General features: G+C 34.6%; 1 protein-coding gene across 1 annotated transcript in view; it reads right to left on the bottom strand.

The window, feature by feature from the left end:
* The window catches only part of LOC111046941 (protein borderless), a 41,935-nt gene extending 17,628 nt beyond the window's left edge, over positions 1–24,307 (bottom strand). Inside the window, exons 1-4 of the mRNA XM_039429123.1 lie at positions 24,080–24,307; positions 17,373–17,512; positions 7,486–7,711; positions 2,491–2,769 (exon numbers count right to left, since the gene is read on the bottom strand). Of these exons, the coding sequence (XP_039285057.1) occupies positions 2,491–2,769; positions 7,486–7,711; positions 17,373–17,512; positions 24,080–24,143 (709 nt within the window). The 5' untranslated portion in view covers positions 24,144–24,307. The remainder of the gene's footprint in view (positions 1–2,490; positions 2,770–7,485; positions 7,712–17,372; positions 17,513–24,079) is intronic.
* Positions 24,308–26,257: the final 1,950 nt, after the last annotated feature.

Here is a 26,257-nt window from a genome sequence, read left to right as displayed (position 1 = left end):
CATACATGAGAATGTGACACATGAAAATTTCACAAATGGAATAACGTCACACAAGGAAACGTCACACATGAGAATGTGACATGAAAATTTCACACATGGAATAACGTCACACAAGGAAACGTCACACATGAGAATGTGACATGAAAATTTCACACATGGAATAACGTCACACAAGGAAACGTCACACATGAGAATGTGACACATGAAAATTCCACACATGGAATAACGTCACACAAGGAAACGTCACACATGAGAATGTGACACATGAAAATTCTACACATGGAATAACGTCACACAAGGAAACGTCACACATGAGAATGTGACACATGAAATTTTCACAAATGGAAACGTCACACATAAGAATGTGACACATGGAAACGTCACACTTGAAAATGTCACACATCATTGTCACTTCAACATCCCTATTCACAATCCGATTACAAATCCAACATTGAATATTGGACCTCAAGCTTGACAAGAAATCGGAAAGTGAATGGTTCTATATCAGAAAAAAAATTATTAAATTATTAGAAATAGTTATTGACTCTTCGGTTGTTTCTAATTATTTTACTGTCCATATGCATACATATATATCAGAAAAAATAAGCCCATGCTTCGCAAGGGCCTAATTAAAAACTTGATAAACTGAAAACTTGACTTACTGGAATCTTGAAACATTTAAAATAGGTCTATAATCATCCTCGGTAAATTTAAGGCGGAATGCACACCGGAGAAACGCATTTCGTTAAGCCCTCTTTCATGAAACTTGTTTCATGCAATCCGTTTCACTCGCGCATGCATACAAAAGAAACGTTCCCTGCTTAATATTATCAGTCGATTGCGAGCAACTTTCGTTTCACGTTTCCTGAAACTTTTTTCACGAAACGCGTTTCTCCGGTGTGCATCCCGCCTAAGAATCTACATGCAAAATTTTTAGTTAATCAGTTCAGTACTGTAGTTCAGACGTGATGATGTTATTTTATATAATATTATATTTTATATTATATATATAATATCCATTAATTAATAGATCAATGTATTGTTGAATGAATGTTAGCATACTGACATACCTACTAATACTTTGGGCCGTTTTCCGAGCTCGTGATTTATCCACGTTCCAGACTTAAAACAGCTGGAGTCAGAAAATTGGCTTTCCGAAACGGGGGGGTAGTCGCAGTTTCTATGATAATCTTCATTTTCTCATTTCTATAATTGGAAACGTTTTTCCTTGACGAAATGAAACATTCCTGAATAGTTCCAAATAGCTGAATTGGGAAAGCCAACTTTCTAACTCCAGCTGTTCAAAGTCTAGTAATAAGCTAAATCCCGAGCTCAGAAACCGGCCCGCCCTTAATGTAATTTGATTTGATTTTGATTAAATTTTCTTCCTGGAGACTCTTTAAAGAGTATAGGAAATCGTCAAGGACTATTTGTCAAAGAATAAAAGAATACATATAAACATCTTCTATCTATATATATAAAAGCGAAATGGCACTCACTCACTGACTGACTGACTCACTCACTCACTCACTCACTCACTCACTCACTCACTCACTCGCATAACTAAAAATCTACCGGACCAAAAACGTTCAAATTTGGCAGGTATGTTCAGTTGGCCCTTTAGAGGCGCACTAAGAAATCTTTTGGCAATATTTTAACTCTAAGGGTTGTTTTTAAGGGTTTAAAGTTCGTCTTTTAGCATGTATATTCTTCTTATCCCAATCTCTTAATTATAATTGAAATTTCCATATCATATGTTACTATAGAATCTAGATAGAGTACCTCTCTCGAAACAGTTGTTAACTGGCAACTAAATTAATAATTTTGTCAGGTTGGCATTAAGTTGAGTTGACTTTGTTAGGTTGGCACCAAGTTAAAGATTTAAATGCATTTATCGCGGAAAAATTGATTGGGCACTGCTACTTCAATCCTGAGAATATTATATTACTAGCCGTCAGGCTCGCTTCGTTCGCCATATCCGTTTAGCCAGACGTATAGTCTGGACCCCCGACTGGATCGTCCTAACATATATAATAAAAATGCTCAAATGAAAAATGCAGGCGAGCGGAGCGAGCCTGCTGATCTCATTCTTGGACGATCCAGTCGGGGGTCCAGGGGGCGGAGCCCCCTGGCTAGACGGATATGGCGAGCGAAGCGAGCCTGACGGCTAGTATATTATATACATCACATTCCACAATGTACATTACAATTTAATCCTCCTAAAAGCCTCATTCTCCATCCATAAATTCTTGAATACTGTAGTAAACCCCGTTTGCTAAATATTTTCTCAATAGCTTTTTGAAAATATCCTTATTCTCATTTTTTCTCAAAGCTCAGGAAGTGAGAGTGTAAAATTTCAGTGTTATAACTTGAAGAACTCATAATAAATATAACCTATAAACTTGAATATGAATAGGGTAATACGGCAAGGCAGAACATCCAAAAGCATCTCTCTGCCAATAAAAGCCATATGGATAAATAAATACTGACACTGCACATTGAGATAGGCGGACGCCTCCTGAGTGTCACCAGTGGCACTGGCCACGTGACAGGTGTAGCGGCCCACATCGTCCATGTGCGTGCGGATGGTGAGAGAGCCTGAGGGCGTCACTTCTGCACGCTGACTCAAGTCTGCCAGTTCGGTGATCGGCAAGCCGTCCTTGTGCCAAGTGACCGACTCGGCCGAGTCCTTAGTCACGCAGGCGAATTCGGCCGTCTCACCCTCCAGCACCGTCTGGTTGATCGGCGGAATGCCCAGAAGGTCACCGCCTGTTGTCAACAGTCAGTTCACTACAACTCAATAGATAAATCATCTAAAACAACACTTTTGATTTTAGCAATATGTGTTTCTAATGACCCACAGTTGAAGACAGGTTTCGAAATATGGGGAAGTGATTTAGAAATGATTTTACGTGTCATAACTGATAAAGCAGATGACCTTCACTGTTCAATGTTTCAAGTAGTATTTTAGGATAGAGAAAAGGTCATTATTCTTTAGATTAGATGGCTATAGTATTGACCAATAGAAAACAAAACTTCTAATTTCTCTATTAACTGTGAGACATTTATGTAGTGGGAGTATCTAATAGCAGCAGGGGCGCCATTTAGGGTGGGCAGGGGGGGCCCAGGCCCCCCCCAAGGATCAGATGAATAATGAAAATGCGGGTCTATCCACACGAATCCTTTGAATCTCATAATGATTTAATACGCTTTTTCAACAGCAGTAGTATAATTCCTTCTACAGTATCAACAATGTAGGAAAATTGCCTTGAAAATATGGATACGGGTGCGTATAGTAATAAAGAATACTGTATATTTTTCTCTGTGGTGGTATGGTTGAAGCTTGAATATAGTATGGGTACAATTATTGATCAGGGCACAATAAGTGAGTCATTGCATAAATTTCAACGTGAGAATTAACAAGTTGCAAGATGTCACAGTGAAAGCAAAAGAAAGGGCACAATCATACAATCAAAAATGGTTGTACAGAGTTGGTGAGAATAATAATTATGGGAACAGCTCAATGTTTCTTTAGGTAACTGAAATATATTTTTCAATTGGAATATAATCCCCAATTCAATATTAACGTAGCTTCTCTTTTGTTTCTAATAACAAACGTGCCGCTTGTGCGACAGATAAAAATATGTACTTGAAATGGCTTTCATGTTTGGCATTGACTAAGTTTATATTAATACCCAAAATTTAGATTTGGGGCAGAGCTCGTTCGTTAGGACTGTGAGTGAGGTCTGGCTGATCCAGTGAAAAAGGCTAGATTTCGTTTCGTTTTATAATACAGTTATTCTGTCACAGATCGGGTAGTTTAAAAATAATTGTATTGTTAAGGGAGATGGGTTCTGAGCCTATTCATTGGTTCAGTTAATTTTTGTTCTTTTAAAATACTAACTGTAAAGTCGCGATTAAATCAGTGGATGCCAAAGGGGGAAGCCATATTCAAAAGGTAGGTGACTACTGGATAAAATCATTGTTCTTAATTTTCATAACCACAAAGATTGAATCATCATTAGCAGCAAGCGAGTGTTCTCCCCATTAAATTCATATCAATGTTTTTATAATAAAATTAATCTTGTTTTGTTTAAATATAAATATGTTAAAGACTCATTAAAGTTCTAGTTATTCTGTTCTCTTTTGTTATCATAACTTTTTCCCAGCTTACATAATTGGTTAAGGCGCCTGTTTACACCTTATCTAAAATTGGGAGAGGAATAGCACAAGGTTACCTTATTTTCTCTCTCCCTATCATTTTAACAATGTAGAATTAATAACAAAATATGTCATCTACTCACAGAGATTCTTCATGAATGAGAGAGTTGTAACGTATCACCAATAATGGAAAGAGCATGTTGAACGAATGTCAGCTGATAGGCTGTGTTGTGCTAAAAGGACGTAACTTCAAGAAGCTCCTTGTGTATCTTTTCGGATACAACACGTTGTTATCAAGAAGATACAAAAGAGCATCTGTTGCTTATGGAAAGATACAAGTAGCTCCTTGTGTATCTTTACGGATGCAACACATTGCTTTTGGAAGATACAAAAGAGCACCATTCTTTATGAATGTGAGAGTTGCAACGTATCACCAATAATGGAAAGAGCATGTTGAACGAATGTCATCTGATAGGCTGTGTTGTGCTAAAAGGACGTAGCTCCAAGATGAACCTTGTGTATCTTTTCGGATGCAACACCTTGCTAATGAGAAGATAAAAATCAGCATCCTTTGCTTATTGAAAGATACATCGAAATCCTTGTGAATCTTTTCGGATGCAACACATTGCTTTTGAAAGATACAGAAGAGCATCATGAATGAGAGAGTTGCAATAACGTAGGCCCTTCATCAATAATGGAAGAGCATGTTGAACGAATGTCAGCTGATAAGCTGTGTTGTGCAAAAAGGACGTAGCTCCAAAAAGTTTCTTGTGTATCTTTTCGGATGCAACAGGTTGCTATTGAGAGGATACAAAAGAGTATCTGGTGCTTATGGAAAGATACATTAAACTCCTTGTGTGTCTTTTCGGATGCAACACATTGCTTCTGAGAAGATACAAAAGAGCACCATTCTTTTTGAATGAGAGAGTTGCTACGTATCACCAATAATGGAAAAAGCATGTTGAACGAATGTCAGCTGATAGGCTGTGTTACGTAACAGGTTGCTATTGAGAGGATACAAAAGAGCATCTGGTGCTTATGGAAAGATACATTAAACACCTTGTGTATATTTTCGGATGCATCACATTGCTATTGAGAATATAATAAGAGCATCTGTTGCTTATGGGAAGATACATTGAACTCCTTGTGTATCTTTTCGGATGCAACACATTGCTTCTGAGAAGATACAAAAGAGCGTCATTCTTCATGAATGACGGAGTTGTAACGTTTCACCAATAATGGAGAGAGCATGTTAACAATTAATGCCAGCTGATAGAATGTGTTGTGCTAAAAGGACGTAACTACAAGAAGCTCCTTGTGTATCTTTTCGGGTGCAACACATTGCTATTGAGAAGATACAAAAGAGCATCATTCTTCATGAATTAGAGAGTTGCAACGTATCACCAATAATGGAGAGAGTATGTTGAACAATTAATGTCAGCTGATAGACTGTGTTGTGCTAAAAGGACGTAGCTTCAAGAAGCTCCTTGTGTATCTTTTCGGGTGCAACATGCTGCTATTGAGAGGATACAAAAGAGCATCTGTTGCTTATGGAAAGAATCATTAAACTCCTTGTGTATCTTTTCGGATGCAACACATTGCTATTGAGAAGATACAAAAGAGCATCATTCTCATGAATTAGAGAGTTGCAACGTATCACCAATAATGGAGGGAGCATGTTGAACGAATGTCAGCTGGTAGGCTGTCTTGTGCTAAAAGGACGTAGCTCCAAGATGAACCTTGTGTATCTTTTCGGATGCAACACATTGCTTTTGAGAAGATACAAAAGAGCATCATTCTTCATGAATGAGAGAGTTGTAACGTATCACCAATAATGGAGAGAGCATGTTAAACAATTAATGCCAGCTGATAGACTGTGTTGTGCTAAAAGGACGTAGCTTCAAGAAGCTCCTTGTGTATCTTTTCGGGTGCAACACATTGCTATTGAGAAGATACAAAAGAGCATCATTCTTCATGAATTAGAGAGTTGCAACGTATCACCAATAATGGAAAGAGCATATGTTGAACGAATGTCAGCTGATGGGCTATGTTGTGCTAAAAGGACGTAGCTTCAAGAAGCTCCTTGTGTATCTTTTCGGGTGCAACACATTGCTATTGAGAAGATACAAAAGGGCATCATTCTTCATGAATTAGAGAGTTGCAACGTATCACCAATAATGGAAAGAACATATGTTGAACAAATGTCAGCTGATAGGCTATGTTGTGCTAAAAGGACGTAACTACAAGAAGCTCCTTGTGTATCTTTTCGGGTGCAACACATTGCTTTTGAGAAGATACAAAAGAGCATCATTCTTCATGAATGAGAGAGTTGCAACGTATCTCCAATAATGGAAAGAGCATGTTGAACGAATGTCAGCTGATAGGCTGTGTTGTGCTAAAAGGACGTAACTCAAAGAAGCTTCTTGTGTATCTTTTCGGATGCAACAGGTTGCTATTGAGAGGATACAAAATAGCATCTGTTGCTCATGGAAAGATATATTAAACTCCTTGTGTATCTTTTCGGATGCAACACATTGCTTTTGAGAAGATACAAAAGAGCATCATTCTTCATGAATGAGAGAGTTGCAACGTCCATTAATGTATGAGTCCATTATGGAGAGAGCAAAAATGTTTGATTTTTTTGAATTGGTAGTATTGCAGTTTTTTGGCCCTCTGCCGATAGGCAAAGCTACAGGGCCTGGATTGTAGCAATGTAATCCATTGTGGCATAAAATAATGAATGAATACTCATAATGTATTACTATTACTACTCTACTCCTACTATAAAATACTACTCAGAATATTAAGTTTGTTTTTTGATCCTGCAAAATTATTTCTTTAATATATATGTGAATATTTCCTATTTTAGTGATAATAATGTGAAATATTTCTTCTATGTTTGGTTTTGAAGCATCTGAATTTAGAAATCTACTTTGTAAAATAATTAATGACAGAACATTTTGTGAAGTGAACAACTACAAGACTTGACCTATTTCGGACTATGTGTAACCTTATCTAAATTTGGGAGAGGAATAGCACAAGGTTACCTTATTTTTTCTCTCCTTATAATTTTTATGATTAATTGTACACGTGAAACTCTAACCTTATTTCGGACCTTTTCACCTATAAATTTGGAAGAAAAATAGCACAAGGACTATCTTATTATTTTATCTTTCAATGTTATTACATTAGTGTCATTTGCATTGTAAATAAATAACAAATAACAAAATAACTTATTGTAAGAATCATTGAGAATAAATTATAAATAATATGGATTTAATAATAATTATAATGAAAACTCGTAGTAGGAATTGATGAGCTTACCATTGACAGTGAGATGGAACCAGGTGCCGTTGAGACGTGTGCTGGGCGAGCGATTGGGGAAGAAGACCTTGCATTCATACCAGCCGGCGTCCGACTCCCGTATGCTGGTCAAATTGATGGACCCCTTGCCGAAGGGCGCGTCTGGGGCCAGGAAGCCGATTCGCTGCTTGAAGTCGGCCGACCACGTCTCCATCACGCCCTCGTGCCATGACAGAATCGACTTGCTCTGAAATCAAATCAATTTATTGACCATGAGAAAAACAATGACAGAATCATGAAAAATGAAATTCACTTATCCTAAACTGATATTGATAAAACAATGAATGGATGATTCATCAGTAAATAGAATAATAGAGAAAATAGAGCATAAGAAGATATCCCTATGTCATGGAACTAGGGATGTCAATCCCGGGATCCCGATCCATTTTTGATACCTAACAATCCCGGGATTTTTCAGCGCCAATCCCGGGATTTTCGGGATTGGAAACCTGATATTATTGTGAATCACATTTTTCCAAAAACAATCCAATATGGAATTTATTTATGGTGATGAATATGAGTTTCTATAACCAATTTATTGTTCTAAGTGTTTCACTCCTTCTTTTCCAACAGAAATTTGTTGTTTAAATTGTATCTGAAGCCTGATAATTGAGAATCTAAAATCATACTTTGCATATATGGGGCGGCGATCCTGAAATTTTTACAAATATGGGACTTGTGGCAGTTGATGGAGCTTATCGATGACTATTTTAGGTATAACTTTAATCAAAATCGTTGGAGCCGTTTTCGAGAAAATCGCGAAAAAACCCTGTTTAAGACAACATTTTCGCCATTTTAGCCGCCATCTTGAATCGCATTTGATCGAAATTGTTCGTGTCTGATCCTAATATTGTAAGGACCTCACGTTCCAAATTTCAAGTCATTCCGTTAATTGGGAGATGAGATATCGTGTACACATACACTCATACACACCACACACACACACACACACACACACACACACACACACACCACACACACACACACACACACACACACACACACACAACACACACACACACACACACACACACACACACACACACACACCACACACACACACACACACACACACACACACATACAGACCAATACCAAAAACCACTTTTTGGACTCAGGGGACCTTGAAACATATAGCAATTTAGAAATTTGGGTACCTTAATTTTTTTCGGAAAGCATACTTTCCTTGCCTATGGTAATAGGGCAAGGAAAGTAAAAATGAGCATATGTTGCTCATGGAAAGATACATGTTCATAAATTTTTGATGTTTTTGAACGGGTAGTATTGTAGTCTAATGGCCCTCCGCCGATAGGCAAAGCTACAGCATCCGAACTGTAGTAATGTAATCCATTGTGACATAATAATTATAATGAATGTAGGCTATACCCATAGTGTATTACTATTACTACTCTACTCCTACTCTCAACTACACAAAAAGCTACTATTACTATATACTACTCAGAAGTTGTTTTTTGATCCTGCAAAATTATTTCTCTAATATGTGAATATTTCCTATTTTAGTGATAATAATGTGAAATATTTCTTCTACCTATGTTTGGTTTTGAAGCATCTAAATTTCATTAATCTACTTTGTGAAAATAAACAAGGACTGAAAATTTATTAGGTCTCATCCTTGGGAAAACTCGCTGTACGACTTCAAAAGGATAATTCATCCTTGCTGGAACAGCTGAGACTTTCGTCGTCTGTGGATAGTAAAAAGTGAGTGAGTGATTCTGTGGAAAATCAAAATTACGCATCCCCGAAATTCATAAGCTGACGTAAGCTGTAAATATAAACACGATCATTTTAGAGAATTGTGATTTGTTTATCAATAAATAAAAATCTGGTGTGGCGCACTCACACAACTTTCCTTGCCGTTATGAAAATTGATCACCGCGTGTTCCCGCGCATCTCAATTCTATTATTCAAAGATTTGAGCCAGCTGGTGGCAGGGCAATAACGCTGGAGACAAACATGAGGTCTGCTATCTCTTGATAGTGAATGATTTAATAGAATCAACAATAATTTGCAATTGAATAATCACATTTTCTAGAAAATTTCAATTTTTTTTCTAGCTAATTTTCAATTTTAGGTGAAAATGTTACTGAACATTAATTGTAGAGATTTTCATGCTCAATCTACTCCACTTGATTTTTTTTGTTTCAATTGTATCTGAAGCCTGATAATTGGGAATCTATCTGCATTGATGGGGCGGAGCTCCTGAAATTTTTACAGATATGGGACTTGTGGCAGTTGATAGAGCTTATCGATGACTATTTTAGGTGTGAGGGGCCGAAGCCCAAAAATTCCCGGATACAGGAGCCGACTCCTGTATCCACCTTCCACCCCTGCAGTATATAGGCCCAGAGGCCTCTCCTGCAGAACTTGCAACTCTCCCGCGCGTGCGAGCTGCTACTGAATACTCAGGCCGCAGTGATATTAAGATCAGCACTGAGTTAGCGTGGCACTATGATACAAGTATCATAGCACCACTCACTGTCCTCGGCCTGCTACCAACACTGTTACCAGTGTCAGGAGCAGACCGAAATTTTCCGCCTAGTGTTAGTCCTCCTACTTCGGTCTACTGGTGCCGAATATTTTAGGTATGAATTTGATCAAAATCGTTGGAGCCGTTTCCGAGAAAATCACGAAAAACCCTGTTTTTGACAACATTTTCGCCATTTTAGCCGCCATCTTGAATTGCATTTGATCGAAATTGTTCGTGTCGGATCCTTATAGTGAAAGGACCTTGAGTTCCAAATTTCAAGTCATTCCGTTAATTGGGAGATGAGATATCGTGTACACAGACGCACATACACTCATACACACACACACACACACACACACACACACACACACACACACACACACACACACACACACACACACACACACACACACACACACACACACACACACACAACACACACACACACACACCACACACACACCACACACACACACACACACACACACACACACACACACACACATATATATATATATATATATATATATATATATATATATATATATATATATATATATATACAGACCAATACCCAAAAACCAGTTTTTTGGACTCAGGGGACCTTGAAACGTATAGAAATTTAGAAATTGGGGTACTTTAATTTTTTTCGGAAAGCAATACTTTCCTTACCTATGGTAATAGGGCAAGGAAAGTAAAAATAACGAGCGAAGCTCGGTGCCCCGATATTGAAGAATAAAGTGGGTATTGATGGGCTTACCATTGACAGTAAGATGGAACCAGGTGGGAATTGATGAGCTTACCATTGACAGTGAGATGGAACCAGGTGCCGTTGAGACGTGTGCTGGGCGAGCGATTGGGGAAGAAGACCTTGCATTCATACCAGCCGGCGTCCGACTCCCGTATGCTGGTCAAATTGATGGATCCCTTGCCGAAGGGCGCGTCTGGGGCCAGGAAGCCGATTCGCTGTTTGAAGTCGGCCGACCACGTCTCCATCACGCCCTCGTGCCATGATAGAATCGACTTGCTCTGAAATCGAATCCATTTATTTGCCATGAGAAAAACAATGACAGAATCATGAAAAATGAAACTTATCACTTATTCTAAACTGATATTGATAAAACAATGAATGGACGATTCATCAGTAAATATAGTCCAGTCAATATAGACAAGAAAAAGTGGGTGTGCTTGCAATTTATATTCTAGTTCTGATTTTTTTATATATCATTAATTTGTATACATGAGAGAAGTCTAGAACCAAATTATTTATGCAAAATTTCCTTGTGCTATATACAGAGTGGCCAAAAAACCACGTATTTTTGGTTCATTTTCCAGTTTCCAGCTATTTCCGCCAAATCTAGTGATCGGAGAGAGAAATTTTCTCTCACCTTTTTTTAAGATTATAGAATTCTGAATGGAATGAGATCATTCGGAACTCTCTATCTCCAATGAGTACTGAGTTATAATTTTTCAAAAATGAGTGAAATTTAAAAAAAAAATCAATTTTGATGATACAGTATTTAGTATTTGATCAACAAGCAATATATCCCGATTGTGACAATCTAGATGTAAAACTTATGGGCGTAATTCTGTGCTCTACAATCTGAGACTAGGTAGAGCGCTCTATCTCAAATAGATTTTCAGGTACACCTGACAACAATGCTCCTTGTAATGTGAAAAACACCTAATTTCTAGCTTCAACAATCTTCAAGATCTATATTGTCCTCACAGTGATATTTTGCACAATGATTCAAGTTCATGAGATTACGTTCTATGAGAATCACCCGATAGATGCACTTCATTTCAGTATTTCCTAGTGGAGAGGCGCGCTTAAGGACACCTCAAGGATCAAAATTTTAAACACTTACAACTTTTGACACAAAGCTCGGATCTCATCGTACTACACTTCATTCTTCTTGACTTATCAAGGTGGTTCAAAATCATGCATCACACGTCAAATTCGGTTGAAAAATGGAAATTTTATTGTTGAGTGTACTTAAGCCCATAATTATTCCCATACACAAAAAATCTGGTGTGGCGCACTCACACAACTTTCCTTGCCGTTATGAAAATTGATCACCTGACGCTAGTGTTCCCGCGCATCTCAAGTCTACTATTCAAAGATTTGAGCCAGCTGGTGACAGGGCAATAACGCTGGAGACACACATGAGGTCTGCTATCTCTTCATAGTGAATGATCTAATAGAATCAACAATAATTTGCAATTGAATGATCACAGTTTCTCGAATTTAAAGCTTATTTTCAATTTAAGGTGAAAATGTTACTGAACATTAATTGTAGAGATTTTCATGCTCAATCTACTCCACTTGATTTTTTTTGTTTCAATTGTATCTGAAGCCTGATAATTGGGAATCTATCTGCATTGATGGGGCGGAGCTCCTGAAATTTTTACAGATATGAGACTTGTGGAAGTTGATAGAGCTTATCGATGACTATTTTAGGTATGAATTTGATCAAAATCGTTGGAGCCGTTTCCGAGAAAATCACGAAAAACCCTGTTTTTGACAACATTTTCGCCATTTTAGCCGCCATCTTGAATTGCATTTGATCGAAATTGTTCGTGTCGGATCCTTATAGTGAAAGGACCTCAAGTTCCAAATTTCAAGTCATTCTGTTAATTGGGAGAGGAGATATCGTGTACACAGACGCACATACACTCATACTCATACACACACACACACACACACCACACACACACACACACACACACCACACACACACACACACCACACACACACACACACACCACACACACACACACACACACACACACACACACACACACACACACACACACACACCACACACACACACCACACACACACACACCACACACACACAACACACACACACCACACACACACACACACACACACACACACACACACACATACAGACCAATACCCAAAAACCAGTTTTTTGGACTCAGGGGACCTTGAAACGTATAGAAATTTAGAAATTGGGGTACCTTAATTTTTTTCGGCAAGCAATACTTTCCTTAACTATGGTAATAGGGCAAGGAAAGTAAAAATGGCCAATTTCTATATTCAATGCTGCATATCTTGTGAAATGCTTCAGATAAAATTTTTTAATTAATTCCAGCTGACTAAATAATAAAATCAAAAGAAATTTTTCTCTTATACATTTTCAATGCTGATAAAGGACGAATACGGAGTGAGTCAATTTTGTTGTCCAACGGACTTGACCTGTAAAAAGTTTCGAAGAATTCGTGTTCAAAATTCTCTCTAAAGTTTTTGTCGAACATACAAACAAATAGAAAACGCCTTCAGTTAGTCAAAAGTGAGAACTTCGCTAAAGCTCGTTCAGTAATAAAATTAGAATTCTTGATATAGTCAGTTTCTTCCCAATAATAAAGTGCTATAAACATCATGGAGTAACAAGAGAAAGTGATATTCTTTTAGTAAAAATGTCTCTTATTGAAGTACCGCGCGGTACCATACTAGCTTCTATTAAACTAGGCTAGATAATTTGAGAAAGGGGATTTCTTATAGAACAAGGGATAGTTCAAAGTCCACACTCATTATGAAGGAGAGGTAATTTGGCGCCTTTTCTATCCACTTCATCACTAAAGCACGTTGATATTTTCATCACAGTCGAAAACGTCCAAGTTAAAATAATGCTTCTTCCAATTAAAAGTAATTGGAAAATTGATGTTAACAGGCATAGGCCTCCCTACTTCCGGTTCTTCTCTCTTTGACACGTTCTTGGCACTTACTCATCAATTTCCAGACACTTCATCTCAGTTGTGTTCTATTTTGAAAGGTTCAAGAAGTTTTATCATAACAGTAACCTATGATTTGTTGGTTATCAGATCAATTGAAGGAGGGTGTAAAATTGTCGTCAAGGTTTTGCACTTCAATTACGACGTGAATGCTTGAATATTTGTTGGTCTTCTTTCTTGCCTCCAAGGATTAGGCATATATTTCCCGGTTCCGACCACCAAAAAGTTATATTTTTTTGGTATTATGATGCATGTCCATCAGTATCAATATTCTCAAATTTGAAAAAAAAAACAAATTTAATATTTGATTGAAAAAAATATCAAATGAACTGAATAATGCTGTAGAAACTAAAATATTTTTGATTGAAAAAAATTAATTTGAGAAATATTTTCATTAAATGGGAAGATTGTCAAGGAACTGGATAAATTATCATGGAATTCAAATTCAAAAGTGAACTGCATTATTTGTTAACATTTCAAATAAGTGAGTTTTTGAACTTGGAGAAAACAAATTAATACTGTAGCAGTTTTTAATAGTGAATTATGATTCAACTGTGCATTGTGATTCAACGGTTGAATCAACTAGAACAGGTGACACCAGATATATACTTGTGGATGAGAAAGCTGTGTGAGGTGTACTATTCACATAACTACTAGTATCAACTATTAATTCTTGTTTAAAATAATCAACTAGGCCTATATTTTATCCGCCAAGAAAATATTTTTTACAATGATCAAATAGGTAATAAGTTAACTGTTTATAATTGAGATTAAACATTTCTTCAACGAATTAAACCAAAGCTTTAATTACACCAAAGTTATTAACAAAATGTTTATTTCTCCGTCCTTATAGATTCCATTAGATTAATCTTCATCTTTGTGAACATTGTTGAAAAACGACCTGGCAACGTTGGGTAGGTGGGAGAGGATAGCGCTATCTGCTTAGTCGAATGATAGACAAGGATAGTAATCAAATACTGCAGTTCTAACGTGGACCTCACTATAGAAGAGAGAGCAAGAGCATAGCTGTGATCTGTGATGTCACACACCCACACCGCTGGACCAATCAAGACAATTTAGGCCTTTGCCAGTCAGAGCTACTTACTGCTCATCTATTTGCCCATCGCTGCTCACTTTCCATGCTACAAGTCTACCGCCGCCAACAGCTGACAAGTCTCAGCCGCTCGTTGAAAGTGTGGAGGCGTCATCACATGTTTCACAAGAAACCATCCAATTTATTCCGACAGAGAAACCGTTCTATAGTGAGGTCCACGTTATAATGGCAGTATTTTTTGATTAACATAATAGTTTTGCTATCATTCCACTAAGCAGATAGGGCTATCCTTTTCTAGCTACGCAACGTTTCCAGATCGTTTTTATAACAATGTTTCACATGGAACCATCCAATTTATTCCGACAGAGAAACTGTTCTATAGAGAGGTCCACGTTACAATGGCAGTATTTGATTAACATCATAGCTTTTCTATCCTTGTATATCATTCCACTAAGCAGATAGCGCTATCCTTTTCTAACCACGCAATGTTTCCAGATAATTTTATAACAGTATAGAATTATAATATTATTCAAAAAAATATTTCATATTTCTTCTAGAATAGAAGATAATTACTTCTAGAATAGGAAGTATGATTCGAAAATCTGGGTATAAAGTGGCATTCAGAACAAAAAATAAAATCTACAATCAAATCAATAAAAGATAAAAGATTCAAGACAACAAGAAACTCAAACTCCCAGGAGTATACAAGCTAAAATGCTTTGAATGTGATAAATTCTATATCGGACAGACAGGCCGTTCTTTCAATCAAAGGTACAAGGAACATATATCCAGGGACTAAAAACAAAAACAGAATCTGCATTTGCCGAACTTCTAATTCAAGAAAATCACAAACACACAAACAAAAATACTGATCTACAAATCATACACATAAAAAACAAAGGACCAGAATAAGACACAATAGAACAATTTTAAATATACACCCAATTTAAAAGCAATAGACAATGCATATTAAAGGAACAAACCAACTTCAAATTCAACATCCTCTTTGATTACCTTCTCAGCCAAAACAAACCCAATTGACACCAATAACAGCACACTAAAAATTGCCATACTATCCTTCTACTTGTCTATGAGTACAACCAAGAAGATGGTGGACCCTCCGAAAGATCTTGTTGTCACAGTGAGTGATTAGTTCATTTATTGTAAAATATCTGACTGCTAGTCGTTTTTTCTAATAGCAAAAAGTAATTTAATAATAAGCAGTTCGTGATGGAAAACAACATTGAAGAGAAATATTTCAGTATCATCAATTACGAAATTTCATAGATAAATAATTGGAAAAATATTAGATATATTTTATCGACAAAGAAACTAACTATTTTTTACAAGAACAGATAATAAATGATTACTGAACGAAAATCCGAATTAAATGCTGTAAATCACCCCGACGACTTTGAACCCGAATCATATCATTGATAATATTCCTTAAATCAATTAAAGTTCCAATAATAATTCATTCATAGATGATTGGGGGTTGAACTTCTCTGAGGTAGATAATATCACCTGAGATACATCGGCATCAGTTATCTTCTGTCGAAGGTAGAGAATCGGCAACGCTGTACTCCTATCTTTCTCCACTGCCATTATAACGTGAACCTCACTGTGACATAGTGTCTAAGTTTGTCTCTGAGAACAAGTATTCCTAAGTCAATTGCATGATTATTTTGTTTGTATGTTGTCATCAGCTTTATGAATAAATTTCAAATTACAATATTACCAATAAAAATGTCAAGATTTTATTAAGTATTATTTTTCTCACCACAATTAAAAATGAAATTTTGCATATCGATTGTTAATTTATCAAGGATGGTTATATAGGTCAGTTTTGAATTCTTCAAGATTTCAGTAGGTCAATATTACCAATTACTGGTGAATAATGATCCCTCTCAAGAGCCTGATGTCTTGAACTCTCGCATTTTTATTGGGACAAATCAAATTATCTCAGCTTATGAACTAGTTCGATTCTATAAGATACGACACAGTCAATTGAAAATCTGGACTCTGAACTCATTGAACACACCGATACAAATTAGTTGTTCTCTATCAATGTACATTGAATTTATACACCCTTTCAATGAGTAGTTGAGGCTTCCTCTCCAGCAAGAACTATATCAGAGTAGTTCACTATTATGTGCCACCTCATTTAAAAGATTAGAAAAAAATATATATTACACTTTTCATCAACAATTCTGTCATTTAATACAGTTGAAGCAGATAGGCTACTGACTACCAGGTAACCAATTTCCTATTTTTTTATTTATTTATAAATAAATAATTTATTTATTACGTGCTTGGCAGGGGACTAATTAAAAACTTTACCCACTGAAAGCTTAAAGAATTCAAAACATACCTATAACCATCCTTGATAAATTGACAATCGATACGGTATGCAACATTTCAAGTTAATCAGTTTAGTAATTCAGATGTCACTATGCATCATTCGTGAATTTTCTATTATTCAGTACGTGTAAAAGCAAATAATTATTTCCTCTATTATATTATAGATCTAATAGGCCTACTCACATCTTTATTCCAGTAGAGGATGTAAGGTATAGCGATGTCATGTGGAAAATCCAGAGGGCAGTTGAATACCACTGATTCTCCAACATTTGCCGTTAGAAATGTTGCTTTCTTCTCTTCTTCTATAAGGGGTAACACAAGGCCTGCAAATAAAATATATGACATTATTTTTGGGGATCGATAATTTTTCATTGCATTTTCAAAATAACTTGTTAATTCATTTACCTTCATCCAGTTACAGATTATAGACCTTAAGAAATGCGCACAATAAGAAGAAAGTTTATCTATATTTATTTATTTATAACATTCCACAATCACAAAATCAAATTAATAGATGTAATTGAATTAGAGATTGCATTTGTTCAAATGATAATTAATATATAATTATTATTCAACGAAGTGTTCGGGGTGATTTAAAGCATTTACTTGGGACTTTCGTTGAATAATAATTATAAATCAAATTAATTATTGGGAGAGAATCAACAGGATAGATCCAAAACTGTTTCTCGTGGAACCGGTACCAGAATATTTTTATGGGATTCAATTCATCAATTGATTTATTAAAATCATTAATTGATTTTCTATAATTTCATACTGATATTGCCACTGTAGTGTATTATTAAAGATTAAACATTTTATATTATTACAGGAAAAAATCCAGATTTCTTCTAGAACTGTCCGATACCAAGAATACTGATCAGATTTTTGATATTTTTTTAATAATAATAAAGCTTTATCTAAATTTATGTTTTTTAAGTTTCAATTACGACAGTAAGGTCTACAATTGAAATTCAATAATTCTGTGAAAAACATCGATAATGGATGTTATGCTATATATCTACAATCCCCCAAATAAAAAACTCATATTAAAAACGAGGAAAACAGTTTGAAATGATAACAGATTGCATGTTGAATCATGGCTTACAGATTGATTATGCTTGTAAAGATTATTGACTTGTATTGGAATCATTATACCGTAACCAACCCATATATTCTCACTGTTCGCATCTATTTTTGGAGCTTGATGATAGAAAATCAGTTCAACATATCTGATGGAACTCTACAGTCTTAACAAGATTATGATAATTTGATTGTATGGTAAGAGATGTTGTGGTATTTCTCCAAAATTGGAAGAAAAATACGTTGATGTTGTTAATACCTCTATATTTGTTCAAAATTAATTACATTACAAAACCAGGTTTCATGGTAACACATACAAACAATATTACGGTAGTTCAGGTGAAGATGTTGTAGGTAGTTTTTACCATGAAACCTAGTTTTGTAATGTAAATTTATTTTGAACAAATATAGTGGTGTTGACATCATCAACGTCTTTTCTTTCAGAGATTATAACAGCTCGATAGTCAAGAAAGATAAAGTTATAATCCGAAATAATTTAAAATAAAATATGTTCACATAAGCTGGGTTTAAACCAAAGTTATTAACAAAATGTTAAAAACTTAATACTTATAGATTCTATTAGATTGAACGGGAGTTGACAAACACACATCTTCATCATGTGTATGATAAGTTATGTTCAATCTAATAATAATCTATAAGGATTGAGTTATTAACATTTTGTTAATAACTTTGGTCTGATCGCAGCTTGAGACACTGAGAACTCACACTGTAACTCACTCGCTACTAAAAGCGAGATAAAATGATAGAAACAAAAGAAGATTAGCCCAATATGGAGACAAAAAACAAAATTAGAGCTCACATTTTCAAAGCCCAGTCAATTGTCAGATTAATATAGGACAGTGTTTCATAAATAAGTCGACAATCATAATCATCACAGCTACTTAATGAGTATAATCGGTTTTTTCATAATCAAGCGAAGCAAATAGACTTATCCAGCTCAAACCAAGGTCTTATTCAATCAACATTGCTTGATTCTTTCATATTGCATTTCATCTACATATGCACTATAAATAGCCTCTTTTCGGAAATTTGATAGGGCTGAATTAAAACCAAAACAACAAGTTTTTCGTCTTTTTCGAATGCAGGTGGAAGTATAATCATTTCACATGCTTTTAGAAACATTTTGAAAGTGTTTCAATGTTGAAAAGTGCTTCATTGGATATATCTAGACAACGGTATTCTAATTGTTGCTTCTGTACATTACTGTTAACATTTTTTATCTCTACATAATTCCTGTGTAATTTGATGAAGATGAATTAATTTATGAAAAACAATTCATATGAATAGGTAAGGAAAATCATAAATCTAAGGAGGTATTGCTCAATATAACAGAAATTTTGAGATTTGTCTATCCCAAATATAATCAAATTTATTCTCAGGTCTTCTTGAAATGTATGAATTCAGGGATACCTTATATGTATATATAAAATAGAGTTATAGTTAAATTGATAAAATAATTTACTTTAAGATATTTAAAATACCTAACAAATCTATAGTGAGGTCCACGTTATAATGTCAGTGGATAAATTTCGAATATTATTAAAATATGAAAAAATAAATACATAAATACATAAATTTCGAATAGATTTATTCCTTTAAGCATATAGATTACACAATCGGAAACGTCGCAATGTTCAATAAATACAATAATAAAAAACAATCAAAAACACTGACTATCATATGATTCAGCTCATACCTAAGATAGGAGAACCCTAAAGATATAAGTGAACAGCGTTGCCGTTTCTAAGCCTTGATTAATTATATTTATACATTGTCAAAAACAGTTTTGGCATCGTTGCGGAGCTAGAAAAGGATAGTACTAACTGCTTTTTCGAATGATAGACAAGGATAGCAACATCAAAGTTCATCAAATAGCCTACTGTCATTATAACGTGAACCTCACTATATCAGTAAAACGTTTATTTAATATTTATTTTTTAAAACCTGAAGATGGTGTTCACACTAAAACTAGTTGTTATAATTTGTATTTTCAATCTATTATTCTATTAATTTCAAAAAAAGGTACTATAATTATTTTTCATTTTCAGGTACCTAAGTTATATTCATAGAAAGCAATAGCAAGCAGCTAGTGGTCAACCTTCGGTGGTCAACGTTTTTATATTTGTTGTTCAAGTTTGCTTCGACTTTTAATTCTATTTTATGCCGATTTGTTTATTTCAAGGAGTGAATCCATTCTGTTGTGATTATTGTTAGCATTTTATGTATTAAGGAGACATATCAGGGGGAATATGTTGTCTCCATTCCTGTAGATAAATAAAAAAATTAACTGGTAACAACAATACTTATTTTCAAACAAAGTTATGTTTGATGAAATTATTTATTTAATACAGGTACGGATGAGTTGATCATCAAAAGAAGTAAATAAGTACCGGTAAAAGAAAATGATATACCTATTTTAATCAAGAAAATTTAAATGCGCCATTAAAAACTGGATCACAACAACTGGAAGACATAGGTAATATAGAAAATATAATTTCGAACAATATGTGAGCTCACTTACCCAATATATTTGCACCCCCACTCTAAATTTGATTGTATTACTACTTCACCTGCTCTAGAACATGGGTTTCCCATAGTTGAGTAGGTTAATTTCCGAAAAAATGCAATTTATTTATTTATAATATTGTAAGTAAATTTCATATATTGTATTTTTGAATACTATGTACATTTTATTGATTGTTTATTTGTATATTAATGGAAATATAATTTATTTATTATTATTATTGTTATTTATTTCAAATAGGGTACTATAATTCAATTTATGAATTAATTGAAGAGCTAAATACAATACAGTAATATATAAACTCAGATAAATGCAGAACGGTACATTCAACACAGCTGAAAATAATTTTCATACGAACATTTCCAACAATATTCTATGCTTTGTGTTTCATCTCCGGTAATTCAGTCATAACTACCTATACAAAGTAAGGGGTAATAAAGAATAATCACTGTCCAATTTCAAACATGGGCCATGAATCTCTCTATTCCTATATTTAAATAGGACAGAGGGCATGGTCTGTATAATATATTATTTACAATAGATTGACAAAGGACAAATAGCTGATACAACACGGCATTTGCAAGCTACATTTTCAACAAAGGCATTTTCACAGATAAAAATCACTGCAGTCCCAGGCTTGCGAGAGTGTGAGTTACTGTCAATGTTGTTGATTGTTTACTATAGTGAGGTCCACGTTATAATGGCAGTGTTTGATTAGCAATGGTAATGCTATCCTTGTCTTTCATTCAACAAAGCGGATAGCGCTATCTCTTTCTCGCTTTGCTCTGTTTCCTGGTCGTATTTTAACAATGTAGAATTAATAATTGAAGTTGCTTTCCATGACAAAACACTATATAATAACTTTGTTGAAGTTCTGACACTGTGTTACTAGTAAATATTTGAAAAAACACTTACTTTTGATTGGAGTCTTGAGGAATGCATTTCACTCCTGAGGAGCAAGCGCCCCTGGTGTCAGGCTGATGAAGCTCCTCTTCAGGAGTGAAATGCATTCCTCAAGACTCCAATCAAAAGTAAGTGTCTTTTCAAATATTTACTAGTAACACAGTGTCAGAACTTCAACGAAGTAATTAATAATTAATTGACAAAATATTACATCTTAATTAGTACGGTATGTAATAAAATCATTATGAAATTATTCACTATTCATTTATTTATTTATGAAAACATTGAAGCATACACAGGTTTTTATATTGAAAAATATAATTTATTGCTTGATAAAATATAATTAATTATTTTAAACGAGAATATGAACAGTTAATGTTACCGTACATCAATAAACCTGTATCTGCTACCGTCTATAGAAGGCATTGACAAGACAGAGGTTCGGCAACGTTGTCCTCCTATCTGCTTTCTCCACTGCCATTAAAACGTGGACCTCACTATACACGAAAAATATATAACGTTTGGCTCAGAAGCTAATTAATATTTGAACCTTCAAGCTGTCGTTTTATTGTGGTGTGTAGGCCTACCCAGGATCCTCCTCCTGACCGAATTTTCAAATATGAGTATTTCAAATAAATTCTCTCTTGAATAGTTTCTATTCACTATTTCTATTTGATTCTATTTTTTCTCGTTATACCGGTAATTATTATAATCCACAGTGTCATGCATCTCAATGTCATATGGAACTGATTCACAATAAATTCGTTGTAAAATTAAATATCCACACCACTCATGTTAGTAAAATTAATAAACTAATATAATTTATTTGCAATTCGAACTGATAAAACATCAACTCCTATCTACTCAATCAAATTCTACTAGAAAATGAAATAATTCTACGGATTGCTAGTAGGTACTAGCAGATCCTGTAGTTTTCCAGTAACGTAATAAATTAACATTTTATTGATTCATACAATAAGTACATCATCAAAATGATAGGGAGAAAAAATAAGGAAACCCTTGGTTATTCCTCTCCCAAATTTAGATAAGGTTACACATAGTCCGAAATAGGCTAAGTTTTGTAGTTGTTCACTTCACAAAATTTTCAGTCCTTAATTTCATTCATTTATTTTATTGCCAATTAGAATATTCAAAACATATTACAAACTCTTTATAATATGACATATCATTAAAAATATAATTAAATAAACATAATTACTCATACATATACTTAAATAAAATATAAAATCTAGGCATCACTAGCAAAAAGAAAATCTTTACCCGCTGGTGAGAGTTACAAAACAGTAAAAGAAAATTTAAGGTTAAATTTATAATTATTTTTACAATGTAGATTTTCAAATTTAGATGTTTCAAAACCAAACATGGAAGAAATATTCCACTCTATTGTCACTAAAATAGAAAATATTTAAGCTCCTGTTAAAAAAACAGAAATAGATTATATAGTCTTATGTGTGTTCCTAACTATATCGTGTACCTAGTGATTTTAACTCTGTATTAATTTGTATATTCACATAAGTTTCTTGTAGGTATTTGTAAATTTGAAAATGCTTTTTGTATTTGTATTCAAATTATATGAACATGACAACTGCATGATTGCAGCATAACAAATTACTAATGTGAGTGTTTTTTTCACTTTAAAGTTATAAAATACATTAGTAATAATAATGAAAACAAGATTGATAACCAGCAACATACTTATATAGCTAGTTATTAATTTTATTTCCATTTATTTTTAATTCATCAAAAGTTTGTTTTATAAAATATGTTCTATTATTAGGGTGTATTTATTATTTCTTACATGTTTTTGTGATGAATTCATTGAAAATTGTGAGTTGTGTTTTTAAATCAAAGAAATATTTCAATTTGAATTGAAACTGGGATATTTCCTCTAGTAAAACAGCTAGACTATAAAGGCTACTTTGAGATATATTTATCAATTTATTTACAAAGGCAAACTTTCTACAAGTACCTACCGTATTTCAAGTCTGAGTGATGATGATGATGAGATGAATGATAATATAATAACGTTTCTATTATTAAAAACAACATAAAAACATGAAAACCTTTTTATTGAAAACATTTTGAACTTTTAAACATTCCGAACAAAATGATTAAAGTAGCCCATACAAGTGAAATGATTTTATAAAAACGTTTCTATTCATGATGATTTCATGAATGGATCAATGGGATTTCATGAATGGATCAATGGGATTTCATGAATGGACCAATGGGATTTCATGAATGGTTCAAAGGGATTTCATGAATGGATCAATGGGATTTCATGAATGGATCAATGGGATTTCATGAATGAACCAATGAAGGGATAAATGAATAGCTTTACCTGGCAATAGACCGAAAATCAGCGTGGTAACCCTCCAACTGGACACCCGGTGTAGTCCGAACATCCTACTGACGACAAAAGGACAAAATAATTAGACTGCCGTCAGTCGGATTACACAGTACAGGTGAAAATAAAAAGAGAAAGAAGCAAATTTTGCAACTTGATACGTTTCATTCACTGCGCGCGCCACACAACTCAAGTCTCAACTCGCGCCCCGCCACAGACATCAATGCCAGGGCATAAACAAACATACATCTTACTCAGAGGAAGCTCGTCTTGCTACGTAATCGTTACTCCCAAATGATACGCAGATTGGCGCTGGGAAACGAGACATTTTGAATGTGACAGCACCTCAAGAGTTGATAGTTCGAAATTTTGCACTAAACTTAGGTCCACGTTATAATGGCAGTGGAGAAATATAGGAGAACTATGTTGCTGATCCTCTCTGTCTTGTCAATGCCTTCTATAGACGGTAGCCGATCCAGGTTTCAAATTTAAATTCAAATAATTCAAATCTTTATATGTCCCAAAAAACATAATTACAATATTACAATAATGCTTGTAAAAGAAAAAAAGTAAAATATAATATAGAATGAAAAAATAAAAATACCATTAAATGGGATTATACATAACTATATATTAAAAATCTGGTGTGGTACACTCACACAACTTTCCTTGCTCATATTTGAAACTACGATCAGACTTCTCTATATGTGTATATATAATTGTTCTCAGAGTAATTTTTCCTTTGTGTAAATATTGTGAAATTCGATGATTTTTTTAGTCGTCATTTTTTAAAGTCGTCAAAACAGCTGTTCTACAGATGAAATAACTCGACTATGTGTTCTTTTTATGAACTGCGCTACCTACCTACCTCATGCACGAGAAGGAGGTTACTAAGTTCATTTCTCAAGGATGGGGTGGACCCCCATTAATTTCCCAGAAAGGAGACTCATGCCAGTAGATAGAGCTGATAAATATTTACAGGGTATAAATTTGAAAAAAATCGGTCAAGTTATTTTTGAGAAAATCTTGAAAAACATGGTTTCTTAGTAATTATCCGCCATTTTTCTAAAGAATATAATGGAGCTCCTGCAATTTTCCTAGAAATGAGACTCATTTCAGTTGATAGGGCTTATAGATAAAAATTTGAAGAAAATCGTTAGAGCCGTTTTTGAGAAAACCGTGAAAAACATGGTTTTTTTTAGTAATTATCCGCAATTTTTTCCGCCATCTTGAATTGAATTTTATTGAATTCTTACTGTCGGATCCTCATGGTATAAGGACCTCAAGTTTAAAATTTCAAGTCAATCGGTTGATTAGGAATGGAGTTATCGTGTTCACAGACATACATACATACACACACACAGACCAACACCCAAAAATCATGTTTTTGGACTCAGGGGACCTTGAAACGTATAGAAATCTTGAAACTAGGGTACCTTTTTTTGGAAAGCAATACTTTCCTTACCTATGGTAATAGAGCAAGGAAAGTAAAAACGGGTTTATTGAAGTAATATTAACTGTCCTTTCTCGTTTAAAATAATCAATTATTTTTCATAAGCAAGAAATTATATTTTTCAATAATTTCATAATGAATTTTTATATTTGATATGTTAATTAATTATCAATTCTACATTGTTAAAAGACGATCTGGCAACAGAGCAAAGCAAGAAAGAGATAGCGCTATCCGCTTTGTTAAATGATAGACAAGGATAGCAATACCATTTCTAATCAAACACTGCCATTATAACATGGACCTCACTGAAGATGTGAACGGTGAACACTTTGTCATTCAGTTATCGTGAGTGAAGCCATTGCTATTTTTTCCTTTCATCTAGTGACACCCTTTGTAAGAGGTATATAGTCCAGGCGCTGGCTTACATTGAGCATGCATGAGAGAGGCAGAGAATTGACTTCGGATTATTGTTGGGGGGTCTTTGGTGTATATGAAACTCGATGTCGTCACGTCCCAGGGTGGTCGAGAGATTGGGGGGGAGGGGGGTAAGTTGTAAAAAACGCGCGCTTATATAATCGCCTGTCCTGCGGCAACCATTCATATTACAGCTTTGACCCTTTTTCTAATATTATCTAAATATAACAAGCTTTCAAAATGGTCCTCTTCATTTTACGATAGACCGTATAGTTTTTCCGTAAAAAAATAAAATATCTCAAAAA

This window comes from Nilaparvata lugens, chromosome 5 (genome assembly GCF_014356525.2).
Source record: "Nilaparvata lugens isolate BPH chromosome 5, ASM1435652v1, whole genome shotgun sequence".
Lineage (NCBI taxonomy): Eukaryota > Metazoa > Arthropoda > Insecta > Hemiptera > Delphacidae > Nilaparvata > Nilaparvata lugens.
This window is presented reverse-complemented; position numbering and strand designations above follow the sequence as displayed.